The sequence below is a fragment of the Panicum virgatum genome, chromosome 3K, assembly GCF_016808335.1.
Source record: "Panicum virgatum strain AP13 chromosome 3K, P.virgatum_v5, whole genome shotgun sequence".
In the NCBI taxonomy this organism is placed as follows: Eukaryota; Viridiplantae; Streptophyta; class Magnoliopsida; order Poales; family Poaceae; genus Panicum; species Panicum virgatum.
Window position 1 is genome coordinate 9,612,418 of NC_053138.1, and position 14,278 is coordinate 9,626,695.

The 14,278-nt window shown below is 42.9% G+C and overlaps 2 protein-coding genes across 6 annotated transcripts; one reads left to right on the plus strand and one right to left on the minus strand.

Moving 5' to 3' along the window:
* Positions 1 to 2,156: 2,156 nt before the first annotated feature.
* On the plus strand, positions 2,157 to 9,143 carry LOC120697401 (putative uncharacterized protein DDB_G0277003). 5 transcript variants are annotated; one of them, XM_039980622.1, is made up of 10 exons: positions 2,157 to 2,469; positions 3,159 to 3,228; positions 3,416 to 3,547; positions 3,629 to 3,692; positions 3,780 to 3,864; positions 3,962 to 4,046; positions 4,505 to 4,561; positions 4,817 to 4,933; positions 5,084 to 5,154; positions 8,682 to 9,143. In XM_039980622.1, the coding sequence occupies exons 1-10, from the start codon at positions 2,369 to 2,371 to the stop codon at positions 9,001 to 9,003; spliced, it is 1,104 nt and encodes a 367-aa protein (XP_039836556.1). In that variant the 5' UTR covers positions 2,157 to 2,368; the 3' UTR covers positions 9,004 to 9,143. The 5 variants fall into 5 exon arrangements, with proteins under 5 accessions (XP_039836556.1, XP_039836557.1, XP_039836559.1 ...); XM_039980623.1 differs by having other exon boundaries at positions 2,216 to 2,469; positions 3,786 to 3,864; XM_039980625.1 differs by lacking the exons at positions 2,157 to 2,469; positions 8,682 to 9,143 and adding an exon at positions 5,414 to 5,558 and having other exon boundaries at positions 2,487 to 3,228.
* Positions 9,144 to 9,252: 109 nt separating this feature from the next.
* LOC120697400 lies at positions 9,253 to 12,888 on the minus strand. Its single transcript, XM_039980619.1, has 5 exons — positions 12,669 to 12,888; positions 12,317 to 12,524; positions 11,385 to 11,841; positions 10,710 to 10,784; positions 9,253 to 9,985 (listed from the first exon to the last, which is right to left on the minus strand). The coding sequence occupies exons 1-5, from the start codon at positions 12,732 to 12,734 to the stop codon at positions 9,463 to 9,465; spliced, it is 1,329 nt and encodes a 442-aa protein (XP_039836553.1). The 5' UTR covers positions 12,735 to 12,888; the 3' UTR covers positions 9,253 to 9,462.
* Between the last annotated feature and the right edge of the window lie 1,390 nt (positions 12,889 to 14,278).

Consider the following 14,278-nt stretch of genomic DNA (forward strand, 5'->3'; position numbering starts at 1 on the left):
ATCATCAGGCTATTGTCACAAAACACGACAGGTATCTAATAGTTTGTACAGACTGCAGAATGCACGGATGATCACCCGATTCAGGACAGGCAATGAAACACCAGCTTATAATATGCCTACACACATACACATAGCCATAGATGCATGTCCGATCAAACGTTTATTTACATGATCTTTTGGCAGTGATCGTCGACGACAGTCCCTCCTTGGAACGCCGCCCTGTTCCTCCGGATGAATTCCTTCGCCAGCTCGTTCACGTCAGGCACCGCCGCCTTTCCGCTGGCGGCGGTGGTGGCCGGAGGACCGCACCCTGCCTTGCCGCGCGGAGGCAGGACGATCGCCACCGCCGTCGTCAGTGGCGGTACTCCCACTCCGTTCCCGACCACCTCGAACTTCTCCACCCTCTCGACATGGACTTCGCCGTCCACGACCACCGGCGCTCCATTGTTGTTGGCACCTCGCCGCATCTTGGACAGATTTTGACTCCTATATATCCACTATTCTTCTCGCCCTTCTGAACGCGATCAATCGACGATGGCGCACTGCGATCGCGATCGAGATGGAGAGATGGGTGATACGCGATCGTGTTATTTATAGGCTCCAGAAGCTGGTATGTGTGATGCGGCCGGTTGCTTGATCGATCGTTGCGCAACTCCTTCTAACGATCGATCATCGCGCGCAATGCTGCGGCCCTGGGGGTCTACTTATAGTGCCAGTCGCTTAGTGGCGAAGCAAGACTCATCCGGGGGAGGGTGATTTGGCCCTGCGCAGCTCGACGGCGAGGTGGCGACCGGCGGAGCGGCGCTGCAACTGGCGGGGCGCTTGGCGTGCGTGCGGGGCTCCCTGGGCGCGTGGCAATCGAATGTGTAGACAGCTGGGGTGCCAGGGAGCGAAGGTTCAGGTTGTCACAGATGCTGCCTATAGATGGTTAAAAAAGAGGAGTAGACTACCGCGACGTAATAAGGACGGCATGTGCACGCATAGTCCGAAGTCAGCACGTAAAGCTAGATAGATAGACATGGTTGCAGAAAACGTGCGTGCTTAGGCACGAAGCTGGAGCTGGTGATGAGAAGTCCAACAGTAATTTGGTTTTTTCAGGGTGACAAAAAGGACCGAGCGATCGAGTGGAAAATGTGCTGGATTTGGATTGATTCCTTCCTCCCGGGAGAGAACAGATATGTGAGCGTATTTCAGCTCTTCAGATATTGTTGTGGGGCAGTGTCGTACTAGCTGAATCCTCAATGCCGATCTCCAGCAAAAGGCTACGGTATTGGTACCCGGTTTCCATTCCACGCGAGAGCAGCTTTCTGGATAAAAGATATTCATGTCATACCACGTTTGTGACATCCTCGCTCAGGACGAATTTGAGTCTACTAGTGGCCCAAGTGTGAGTGGCATGATATGTGTGATAAGTTGTCCCAACTTACTAATTAAGAGGGGCTTATCAGCATATAAATTCAAGTGCCAAGTGCATTTTACTTAGCATGAGATTATGACCGAGCCATATTTACCTAACTCGATCTCTAGAAGCTTATATTATTAGAATTATCTATTCCACGCCCCTTTCATCTGTATTCTAACACATACTTTAAGCTGCAATAGATTTTGTTTTGCATCACACATCCACGTGTGTTTGATATATTTAATCGAACTATTTATTTATGAATTGGATTTTTATTTCTTTCATCATACATAAATACACAATGACACATATCGTGTTTGATATTTTATATAAATAATATAAATAGTAATTTTTAATTTTATATTGACACACTTTAATATTTATTATAAGATTTAGGAGTTCTTTTAACTTTTAATAATAGTATAATTGGATAATTTATATATAAAATTAGGATGTTATGTATATTATTTTTATAGCGGCATAGGTGAGTAATTTACATTTGCAAAATTAGAAGAAGCTTTTTCCAAGTTGGAATTTGGAAAGGAAAATTGTTACAGAAAGAAGGAAAAACATTGTTATTATGTTTTAGAACAAAAATTGTTCCAGCCGGAAGAAGTAAAAAAATATTTTATCACAATAAAAGAAATTCAGATTTATTTCTTTTAACCTGTGCAACAAAATGACTTGCAATAGCTTATGCGATGTCATACATACACGGACCAGATTTATCGACGAGGAGGCGTAGCAAAATCATGCGGGGTACTGTGCGCGTACTGCTACAAATCGGCCCAATCGAGGGCGGCCCGGTCCGTACAACGTCTTCGTGTTGCCTTCCGTTGCCCTGTCGGAACTTGACGCCTCTGTCGGCCCGTCCTTCGCAAAGCCGCCGCCGCCGCCGTCGCGTTCTCCTCCTGTGCGCGCGTTTTTTCCATCTCGAGAAGGCAGCAGAAGCCCATCCAGTCGCCGATGGCTGAAGCGGCGGCGCAGGACGCTGCCGAGCAGCTGCTCTACCTGAAGCTCGCGTACCTCGCCGGGGAGCCTCCCGCCTGCGTCCTCGCGCTCGCCAGGTACGCGCCACCGTTAGCACTTACCAGTCAAAATCGCAACGGTACCCAGAGGTCCCCCCCGGCTCTGCGGCGTCCTCTCCCGATTGATTCGTGGTTTGGAGAACAGTGACCGCCAACTGGTACGGCCGTTTGGTTCAGCCTGCAAAGGATGTCTGCAGTGCTAGTATTGGTGCTCTGACACTGCTTTTTCGTTCGTCGCCTGTTCAGCGCAGATTTGGTGGATCTGCAGCTAAGATATGCTACTGGTAGTGGGTATCTAATTGACCTGCAGGTCATAGGTGATGGCTAGTTTGGTTAGTAATCGGCCTCCAATGCTAGTCGTGTTTGACTTTATAATTGGCCATCATATGGTTCCAGCTCTAGCAGCAAAAGTGTCACGCTCCCTAAGCACTCCACCGTCTTGGCATAGTTTTTTTTTTTGAAGAAAACTTGGCATAGATTCAAATCCCACAACAATGAGTGACTTGCAACCATTGCTTTCAAAGAAAAAAAAAAGGAGTGACTTGCAGCCACTAATTTGTTGGCCATGAAAATGCCATGCAAACCACAATTTGGGGGGATATATATGGCGTTGGCATGACTGCACATGAATGTGCTTCAAGTTCAAAGGAAAATAGTTTTGTGTTTCTTTTTTCTTTTCAAAAATTTTGTGTTGATACATATTTATGTAAGTTTTATTTGATTTTCAGAAAAGCTGGGGGAGGCTCTATCACACCACATGTCCAAAATTTTCTTTTGGAGATTTGCACTGGAACTAATGTAAATGATTATTTTCTTCTTGTCTTGTAAAATTTACTCTACCAACACGGAAAATTTATATAATTTGTATAAGAGAAGAAATCCATAATTTATTTGAGGAAGAACTAACATAGTGTTGTTATAAAAGTTTCCCATTAATCAATATCTTCACATCAGATCATGGCATTTCCGTTGTATAATGATCCAGGTAGACAGGCGCCAAAACTTTACTTATACAACAACTATTTTTAAAAGGATCATATCTGAGGTTGAATTATCATCGGAGACTGTGATTGATGGACTTTATGAGGAGTTTGCTCAGCGTATGTTGTCCAAAGCAGTATGTAGACTTTATTTTGTATTATGTTCCAATAATTGATAACCATTGACACTATACTCAGATAATTCATATTGTGTGCAGAAAGATTCATTGTTAAATAAGACAAACCATATCTATAAAGAGATATCTTTTCTTTCCTCTACACGTGAGTTACCAATTCCAACTCTTTACTTTTCTTTGAGAAATATATAAAATTAGTTATAATGATATATAATAATAATCTTATTTACAGATGTAGATGATAATGTTTCCTCAAGGTTAATAAGTGTTGTTGGTCGACTATCATGTTCTTCTAGTATGCTTGAAGGTGATACAGGGTATGATGTCATTAGACACTTCAGATTTCGTCTCCAGATATTCTATCAAGGCATCAAGCTGCGTTCATTGTTACTGATTGATACCATGGATTTTCAGGTGCTCTCTTTGGCCATCAAGTCTATTCTTGTCAGAGTTTATTCTTTCATACCCTGAAATTTTCTCCACAAAGTGTTGCTTTGAGGTAATGTTCAGCTCTTGCATACAATACCCTTTCAAATAATTAAGTTCTATCAAAGATTAATGCAAGTTTATTGGGTCCTTACTTATGGTAAACCATGCTATGATTATAGCAACTTGATGAAGAACAGGCTGCTAATAGGAGTATTAGTGTTGTTATAGGTTCCGTTATATGCTGTTTGCACCACCATAATATAAATCCTTTATTTAAACATGTGTTAATCAAGATACATCCTCATGAAACTAATCTTTTATTCCTTTCATGCTTTATAGTAGTACGAGCCATGTGATATTAGTGGCCAGCTTCATGAATAGGACACTTGTTCTTTTTTGTGCAAAGTTATCTAAATATTTTTCTATGCACAAATAGATAGGTAGTGTTGTTGCTGTTATTCTCTGCATTTGAGTATTCTCATGATTTCTTAAATGGCATTATTGCTCTAATATTTGCATGATAAGCAGCTAGGTTCTGGTGTTGGTTTGGTGGGTATTTGTCTTAACTATGTCGGTGCCTCTAAGGTATGTAATAATGCTACTCTCTGTTAAAAATAATAAATATCATATTATCTATGGGTCAGAAAGTGAATCATGCATTATTTCCTAAATTGGTAAAGTGGGGGTGAATATGTAATTTTAATTGTTCAATTCTGAATGTCTGTGTGGAGCTAAAATGAGATTAAAGCATGAATTATTCAGTCCAACTATGTTCACAAGTTTATAGAAATCAACTATTAGTTTTAAATTAAATATTTCATGTGGAATTGTAATATGCAGGTTATTCTTACTGATGGTGATACATCTACACTCACAAACATGAAGGAAAATATGGAATTGAATAACTTATGCATTGAACAGGAGGATTCTGAAGTCTTAAAAGAATGCAAGAATAAGGTTAGTTACTTTCCTTGCATAATTCAGAGTAATGTGTGCAGATCTTTTCTTTCTTACATAATTTTACGTGAAACAGTTGAATTAGATGGCTCTTGTTAAGCATTAAATAAATGCATTGTTAGCTTAATGACAATGCATTGTGGCATGCAGGTAGAGTGCAAATATCTTTCTTGGGAAGATGTGTCTGAAAATGATTTATGGGGCTACCAGCCAGACATAGTGTGAGTATAGAAACATATTTTTGTAATATTTCATTGTACCAGGTTACAAACACAATCATAATCATGGGAACTGGGAGCTAGGATATTCATCTGAAATTAGATCTGCAGTTTTTCATATAAAGCCCCTGACACACAATAATCTTGTTTAAGGTACTCAGTAATGGTAATATGGTAAAAAAAATAATAGCTGTTGAGATCATATATCTGAAGAGGCATTTTGTAAAAGTTGTGATCAAATTTTTTTTTCTCGAAAACGCAGGAGAGCTGCGCCTCAATATATTAAGAAGAAGAAAGGAGGAAAAAAGAGCCTCCAGTACACCAAGCTACAGATTGGAGGGTCTGTAGCCACCCTTAACAAAGCTAGCTAAAACTCGCTCTAAGATAAAAGCTAAAAGCTTGACCAGCTTGACCAAAACCTGACCAGCAACACATCCAACTAAGAAACAGGAGGGGCAAGAGCGAGAAGATGGGACACTCCTCGAGCCCCTGCCAAGGCCCACTGCCGCACTTCTTCTTTGAAGGCTGAGACGATGGTAGCCAAGTTGGGGGTGCCGCCATCAAAAACACAGTGGTTGCGATGGATCCATAGTGACCAAGCTCCTAGAATAATGATGGAATTGAGCCCTTTTTTAACTTGGCCTGTTACCTTGTCACTTGAGTTAGCCCACCAATCATCAAAACATGAATCATTCGGCTGAGGAGCAAGGACGTCTAAGCCAAAGAGTTGCAGAATGTTGAACCAGAATTGTCTTGATAAAACACAAGAGATCATCAGGTGGTCAATTGTTTCCTCAGCCTGATCACAAAGAGGACAAGTTGCAGGGTGAGGGAGACCTCTTCTTGCAAGGCGGTCTGCAGTCCAGCACCTATTATGAGCCACTGTCCACATGAAAAATTTACATTTTCCAGGGGCCCAACTCCTCCAGATTCTTTCCCAAGGTCTAAACCCAGTGGCCCCAATGAAAAGTGCTTCATATGCTGATTTTGTCGAGTATTGGCCTGAAGCTGAAAATTGCCAAATGTGTACGTCCTCTACATCCGGCTGTAGTTGAAAGTTTGAAAGGAGATCCCATAGCTGTAAGTATTCAGTCAAGACCTGTAGAGTTAGTGCCCCTTTTATATCAGTAATCCAACTTCTGTCAGAGAGCGCTGCATGAACTGTTCTCTTTCTTGCTCTCGGTGCAACTGAACTGAATAAGTGTGGCAATGCTTGCGCAAGGCTTTGGCCCAGCAGCCATCTATCAGTCCAGAAAGAGGTGTTTTTGCCATTTCCAACTTCTGTTACAATGGCTATAGAGAGGAATGCTTTGACCTGCGGTGGAGCTTGGATGGAGAAAAATGCCCATGGCTTCCCCGGCTCAGTTTTTTGCAGCCACAACCATCTTATTCTCAATGCCCAACTCAAGTTCTGAAGATTTGAAATGCCAAGTCCCCCCAGATTGGGAGGTCTGGTGACTTTTGGCCATGCAAGTAGGCAATGTCCCCCCCTAGCATCCTTTCTTCCTCTCCACAAGAACCCTCTTCTAATTTTATCGATTGCCTTTAAGGCCCATTGGGGAAGGTCCAGTGCCATTACTAAGTAAATCAGCATGGAGGTGAGTACAGATTGCACCAACACTTTTCTTCCAGCTTTCGTAAGCAGATCAGCTTTCCAACCTGGCAGCCGGTCTCCAATTTTTTCAATGATGGGCTGAATTTGTGCCTTAGTTAGCTTGAGGGGAGAGAGGGGTACCCCAAGATACTTGCAAGGGAATTCTGAAATCTGACAAGGTAGGTGTTCTTGCAACACCAATTTATCCTCCTCGGTGCACTGTATAGGCAAAACACTGCTTTTTTGTACATTGGTTTTGAGTCCAGAAGCCTCTCCAAAAAGCTGCAAAATATCCAAGGTGATTTCAATATCGCTGGCAGAGGGTCGTAGAAAGATGACCACATCATCCGCATATAGTGAGATCCGGTGTTGCAAGGCTTCTCGCAAGAGGCTGTAGTAGCTGTTCATCCGAAGCTTTTGTTATCAAGTGGCTCAAAACATCCATGACCAGGATGAAGAGCATAGGGGACAAAGGATCGCCTTGCCGTAGACCCCGCTGATGTACAATTCTTTCTCCTGGTGAACCATTCAGCAAAATTTGGGTGGAAGAGGAGGCGAGCAGTCCACTGATCATATCACACCAGATGGGTCCAAAACCCAAATTTCTCATAACTTCCAAGAGAAAAGGCCACGACACGGAGTCGAAAGCTTTGGTGATGTCCAGTTTCATAAGAATTCGAGCTTGTTTTTGCTGATGTAGGAACTTGGTGGTGTGCTACACCAACATAAAGTTATCTAGGATGAACCGCCCTTTTATGAAAGCACTCTGATTGGAAGAAACCAGCTTGTCCAGTTTACTAGCTAATCTATTAGCGAGAATTTTGGTGACAAGTTTGGCGAAGGAATGTACCAGACTTATGGGTCTATAATCCTTAATGCAAGAGGCGTCCTCTTTCTTTGGCAGTAACGTGATATAAGCTGAATTGACTGCCTCAAAATGGGCGAACTTTCTGCTCCAAACTGCTGAGACGGCTGCCATAATCTCCACTTTAATTATCTGCCAGCACTCTTTATAGAATTTTCCTGTAAATCCGTCGGGACCTGGCGCTTTATCGGAAGGTAAGGCTTTGATAGTCCTCCACACTTCTTCTTCAGAAAAAGGTGCATCCAGTTCCGATAAATCAATATTCGGCCTGCTCAGTTCAGCCAAATTCACAGTCACCTCTCGCTCAGGGCTTTCCCCCAGCAGATTACTGTAGGATGCTTCCATTAAACTATTTCGTTATGATATGAAATTTTAACAATATTTCGTATCAGTTTTACACCTGAAAATAATTAGTGATTCACACTATACAATTCAGTATTAGTGCCAAACAGAATTTATCAGGGGCTTTTGGGTGCGGACTTGGTGCTGTAGTTAGGCTGTTTTTATTGCATTAAGATGTTTATATCGCCTTAGCCTTCCCCTAGGACACCTGCAAAATGTTATCATCTAATTTCAACGAACAACTGTTGTAGTGGTAACTAAATTTGTGATCAATACTAGACAAGTTTGTAATGTTTGATAGTATTTAACATCAATAGAAAGGAATGAACTAAATAACTTAAAAGGGCATGCCTTCCTTTTCCAGCATTAGGTAGAAACATATTTTAGTTGGGTATGTTTTGGTTGTTGTTTAATCTTAGCTCAGTTTCTATCTCTTTATTTTCCTATTATTAGGTGAACATCCCATAAACTTGTTTACGCTTGTGTTTGTTGTCCCTTCACTGGTTTTTGTACCTGTTGAACTCATACAAATCTTGTGTTGTGGAGTTACTGGTATCCACTCCTTCCAAAGGGAGGCCGTACATTGTGAACTCCTGCGAGACGGAGGCATACAGTGTGAACTACAGTAGCCTGTTTATTCTGATATAAACATCATCTTGTAAATTGGGTAACAGAACAATCACTGCTGTTTGTGCTGCCTTCCTTTCATCTGACGTTCTCTTTTCCCAGTCTCGGGGCAGATGTAATGTACAATCCAGTCTGCGTGCCGCACCTCGTTCGAGTACTCTCAATGCTGTTAAGGCAAGACAGAAGACAAGGGGAAAACAAAGGAAAATTTGGTGATGAATTTCAAACAGAGGGTCCCGTCACTTATATTGCCACAGTTGTTCGAAATGCAGAGACTTTCAACTGCTTTGCCAAAGCAGCTGCTAACGCCAAGTTGTCTGCTATAAACATTTCCAGCAGTGCGGCTCCTTCAAATCTTCTCCCCTATATGCTATCATATGATAGATCAAGTGTGCAACTTCTTAAAATTACTTCATTGTCATAGAATTGATAAGAAAATTGTATTTTCATCATCCCAACTCCATTGTAAGGGATCAAACATGTCGTTTACATTTCAAATGCTTCCTCAGTGTTCGTTTCCAAGAGTCCATACTGTCGAAGGAAATGGAATAGTGCAGTTGTTTTTTCGCTATGAATTATGCTGCACAACGGAATTCATTGTTGAATTTCAAAACAAGGCATCAAAACAACTGCTAATAGAAAAATGAAATGCAGCAGTTAGGAAACTGCTTGATAGAAATATGAATAAGCTCTGGCATTAATTATTCATTGCTCACAGAGACAAGAAAAAATTATCTTTCATACGCACCAAGCTCCCTGCAAAATTCTGTACAATTTACAACTTGACTTACTTTCTACACGATCAATGAGAAACTAGAATCATGACTTGGACAGTTGGAACTTTTTTTTTAAGGATGGACTGTTGGAATTTAGCCCTATTGCCCTACAGAAGCACTACTCCTGAACCAAGTTGGAACTTCAATGCAGTTATAGCCAAGAGAGTCATGGCTCTGAAAAGAATATCGTTCATGCATTTTTGTATTCTCACTGCTACCACATCCTCCTCGATATTCATGTTACTTGGGCTTCTGAAAATGCTGGCAATGGTGTCGCGTAAACTGTTGACTGCCCAGGAGAGCCAAAAGAGCCCAAATCCAACACTGGTGCTTAACAGTCGAGCAGAAGCAAAAGGAGTCCTCATGCCAGTAGCCATCTTGCACATAACTGACAGAAGAACAGCCAAGCCAGTTCCAGCTATGCCAATAGAACACTGTGTCAAAAGTTCGGTAATATCCGGACCAGCCTTTTTCAATGAGAGAATTGTTGAGCTGCTTTTGTCCTTGTCCAGTAAGATGGATAGAAATGCTTCGCTAGCATGTATATAGTTTCTCTGATACAGTTCACGTTCTTTGATGTTTTTCCCTCTCTGTTTCTTCTTTGATGAAGATTTTGACTTCACCTCACCGCTGCATTTTTTTCAAAAAAGGCATATTAATATCTTGCTATTGTCTAAAAGGGTAAAGACAGAAATTTAATTGTACCAGAGCATAAAGCTAAATGTTCAAAAGTTCCTGTATGTAAATTTGAGAATTCATTTTGCACATTACAGATTTATAAGGTTAAATGATGATATTCCAATTAAGGTCTTCCATACAATTGGCTAGCCCTAAAACAATGTATCTTACATGCTACTGGCATAACCACCATACTAGTTAATGCATGAAACAGAAAAGCACTAGTTAGTAAAATGGTAGTAGATAAAGCTGAATAAACTTTAGAACACTTGGTTAACTCTATAACCTCTTAAAAAAATGTTCAAATAGCAACAGGCCCCTGCTTTGGTGAGTGCCAATTTTCATAGAAAGTTTGCTTAATTTTAATATCCTCTTTTAATATGCAGCATTCATGCCTGATACTATCTGTATCTACTATATGCTGCAAATGATAAGGTCACATCATTAGAATCAGAAGTTACTCTCTAGGATCTATACTGTGCTGCCAAGCTGCATATAGAAACACGTACACAGAATTTATGCTTTTAAAAAAAATAAAATAAGTGAAACAAGAAAACACCATGAAAGATGTCAGAACTCAGAACTACCAATATTTAGAAGCAGCAATACCTAGTCGCTTATAACTGAAGAGAAGAAAAAAGAAATCTGGAAAGTGGGAGCAAAAAGAATGCAGTACCTTTTTGAAACATTGGCCATCGTGCTTGCTAAATTTGGATTGGATACTTGGCTGTTAGCCCAAGAACGCCTTTTCCTGCGTATGCAAAAATATGCATGTCATGCAAACGGCACAACTGAGCTTGGGAAAAAAGGCTATGTTGTTGTTGTTGTTGTTGTTGTATGCAAACGGCACAACTGAAAACGTAGTAGTAAAGGAGGGTACAGTAATAGTACAGAAATGAACCATAAAATTTAAATATAACAAACTGCCTAGTTATGTATTGTTACTGTCCATGCTTCTTGCTAGTTAATTGATGCAGTAATATTCAGTTCTATACTAGTTCATCCATGAGCTTATTAGAGTACAATGGATATATTATGCATCATATTAATTATTAACCCATGTGCAGATGACAAAGGAAGATTTAGGATACCGCATCTTGCTATCCTGATTCCTGACATAATTAATGAGCAAACTGTAGCAAGTTAATAGTTCTCACAAAATATATTTGACAGAAAAGGAAAAAAAATCTTGCTAGAAAAAAGGGGGGGAAAATTCTTGCCACAAATCAGAAGCAAAGTCACCAAGAACACTCTGCATTTGCAATCTTACTGACACTATGTACGCTCACAACATTAGACAAATTCTTAAATAGCAGTTCAGAAATAAACATTCAGTGCTTCGCAATAATACCTCCCAAAGTATGGAACTATAAATGCAGTCTTGCAGCCACTTGTTTCTCGTTTAGAACGAGACATGCTGAACTCTAGAAGAAATGATAATAAATCTCTCATCTCATCTCCATGGCCAGCGAATAGGATCCGGCCATTTTGATCGATGGTAAAAGCAGAGCCATGGGACTGAACAAAGTCCAGAAGAGGATCAGGGATGAGAAGTTGTTTCTCCGGAAGATACTGTTGGGGATCATCCAAATCCAACCCAAACTCACAGATAGTTAACTTATCATCCGGTATATATGGTTGATTTCCCAAGTTGATTGGTAGAGTCTGTTGTCCGGTGAATTCAGCTAGCAAGGATTCATCAAGTTCTTTCACATCAGACCCTGACATCAGAAATTTGAGGATTTTTTCTTGCCTTGCACATTGCTCTGCTATCCCAACGCTAAGTCGAACTGAATCACGGTGAGAATCTGTTGCAAAGATATTGACGAGACGTGAGATGATGAGCATCATAAGAGGCTGCAAGATCATTTTAAACATGCTACTTGGTTCTCGTGTTACAAAGAATCAAGTGGAAAAAGGTCAATCATGGCATAGCATGAATAACAAGTGTACAAGAACCCTTCTTTATGCAAGGTGAAGAAGATTCATCGATTAGTAAGTCAATATCTAGCTAAGGCTCATGCATGTAATATTTGTATGAATGAGCAAGCAATGACCTTTTTGTTTCAAGTTTTCAGTTGCTTGGCGTAGAGAAGTGCAGTGTTTTATTCAAAGACCCAGGCTCGCATATCTGTATGTGTTTGCCTGTAACAGAACATTAAACTGTGCAAATATAGTGGTAGCAGAACCTACATGCACAGTAGTAAAGCGCAAGAGCACATCGACAGGACACCGCAGACAAACACCATCAGCCGCCAGAGGAACCGGTACACACAAACGAACCTTGCACGTCGAGGAGCGTGGCCGCGTCGGGCATGGCGAAGGCCTGGTAGGCGGCAGGCAGGGCCTGAACCTGATGGGCGCCGGGCTCCACCACCTGCACGGGCAGACCCTCGAGGTGGTGGTGCTGCTGCTGCTGCAGCGGCGCGCAGAGCTGCGCGGCGGCGTCCTGCTGCCTCTTTCCCTGGAACGGAAGTACGCCATGGAGCTCCTGCACCGCACACCCGCACGTGAGACACCGCACGCCGTGGCGAACCGATAAGACCACCGGGCCTGAACCTGAATCGTGCTCGGCCCGTGGCCAATTGCCCAAATCCGCGGGGGTGGGGGGAGGCTCGGGACCAGGGGCGCGTACCTTGGCCGGCGGGAGGACGACGGGCGAGGCGGCGGCGACGGCGAGGAGGGACAGGTCCCCCACCATCCCTGGTCTACTCGCGGGCAGCGGCGGCAGGAGATGGGGGGGGGGGAGGGGCGACGGGGCAGCGGGCGCGAGGCGCTCCGGGGTGGGGTGGGGACGTGGGGTGGTGGGGGTGGAGGAGACGAGGATAAAAGCGGGCGTTTACCGGGTGGAGGCGGCGTGGAGCGACGGGGGCGTGGGGATTTTGCCCGGCCGGGGCGGGGGAAATCGCGGTGGATTTTGGCTGGGCCTGGGCGTGGTGCGCGAGGAAGATTCGCGAACTGGAGGCCGGGGATGGGGTGGGAAAAGTCGTCGTCAGAGCACACGCGGGAGCTGTGGCCAGGAATCTTATACCTGGTATTCAGTGTTTGAAATTCGTGCAGACTGAATCAAGCGGATGTGATTGGAGCGGACAGCAATACTGCGCACGTGGGTTGATGTTGGGTATGAGTGGAGGCGAAGATTCTGTTTAGATTAGAAATTTTAATTTTATTTTTCTCTTAAACCGTAATTGCTTTTTGGATTCCGTTTGAACTAGGATACTATTTAGAATTAATTCAACAAAATAAGATCACATATGCATATATTTTAATTATTTTTATTTTTTTAAAAAAATCAACATTCATAATATACTATTGCAGCATTTGAGAATACATGCTCAACATTTTGTATATACAATTTCAACATTTTATATAAAATGTTTAACTAGTTTACAAGAAATGTTGCATTAACTTTGAAGGAATGTTGAATTTTGTATTTTAAAATGATGACTGTGGTTTAGTAAAAATATTAATTGTTGATGCAACTTGAGGAAGGAAAAAAAACTCCTGCCATCACCAGCACCTTCCTAGTGACATTTGCAGATGCTTGCACGATTCAACGAACAAGGCGGGCACCACCACCCTGATGCCGTGGGGTGGAGGATCGCGCTGCGCTGAGTTTCTGATGGGCCATGTAACATGGGCTTTATAGGTACATCTTTTATCCATCTTCCGGAAGGGATGGAGCCCCGCCTGGGGCCCACTGCGTGGCCCGCGTGCTGCGGCTGCCGTGGACCACACCCCGGCGCCTGATATTTCTCCCGGGCTGGGCTTGGCCTGTGGCTGGGCACGGGCCCTCGTCGTCGTCTGGGCCCATCTCGGCCACCCATTGCAAATCAGACGTCCGATAACTTCTCATGACTCGCCCCTTCTCTGTGGGCTGTTTTGTTTCTCGCTGGACTTGGTTTGAATTTTTGAGCGTGCTCGGTTGTGCTCACTTTGGCTGCAGCTGTCGGTACCGTCAGCAATAGCTACAGTAATTTAATTTTTGCTCGCTGGCTGCTGGTAGCCAGCCGTGACGAGAGCGACGGCTTTGGCTGGCCGCTCGGGAGGAATCTGGAATCGGACGCTTCGCGACGGCTGAGCTTTGTTCGACAGCCAGTCATAGCATGCATCCAAGCTGCGAGCCACAGAGGGTAGATTGTGACAGTGACTCTGGGGAGACGGCGCGACTGGATTGAACTGAGTTTTTTTTTTTTTGAGCTGACCTCAGCAAGCTTAGGGACAGCACGCGAGAGTTTGTTGTGC

Excerpts from the sequence above, each read along its gene's own strand:
- LOC120697401 (XM_039980620.1), top strand. The coding sequence starts at position 3,007 with ATGCAAACCACAATTTGGGGGGATATATATGGCGTTGGCATGACTGCA. Across the intron at positions 3,229-3,415 it reads AGATTTGCACTGGAACTAAT|GTAGACAGGCGCCAAAACTT; the intron begins GTAAATGATTAT and ends ATAATGATCCAG. Across the intron at positions 3,865-3,961 it reads ATGCTTGAAGGTGATACAGG|GTGCTCTCTTTGGCCATCAA; the intron begins GTATGATGTCAT and ends ATGGATTTTCAG.
- LOC120697400 (XM_039980619.1), bottom strand. The coding sequence starts at position 12,734 with ATGGTGGGGGACCTGTCCCTCCTCGCCGTCGCCGCCGCCTCGCCCGTC. Across the intron at positions 11,842-12,316 it reads CACGCTCCTCGACGTGCAAG|ATTCTCACCGTGATTCAGTT; the intron begins GTTCGTTTGTGT and ends TCTTTGCAACAG. Across the intron at positions 10,785-11,384 it reads ATAGTTCCATACTTTGGGAG|GAAAAGGCGTTCTTGGGCTA; the intron begins GTATTATTGCGA and ends TTGCATACGCAG.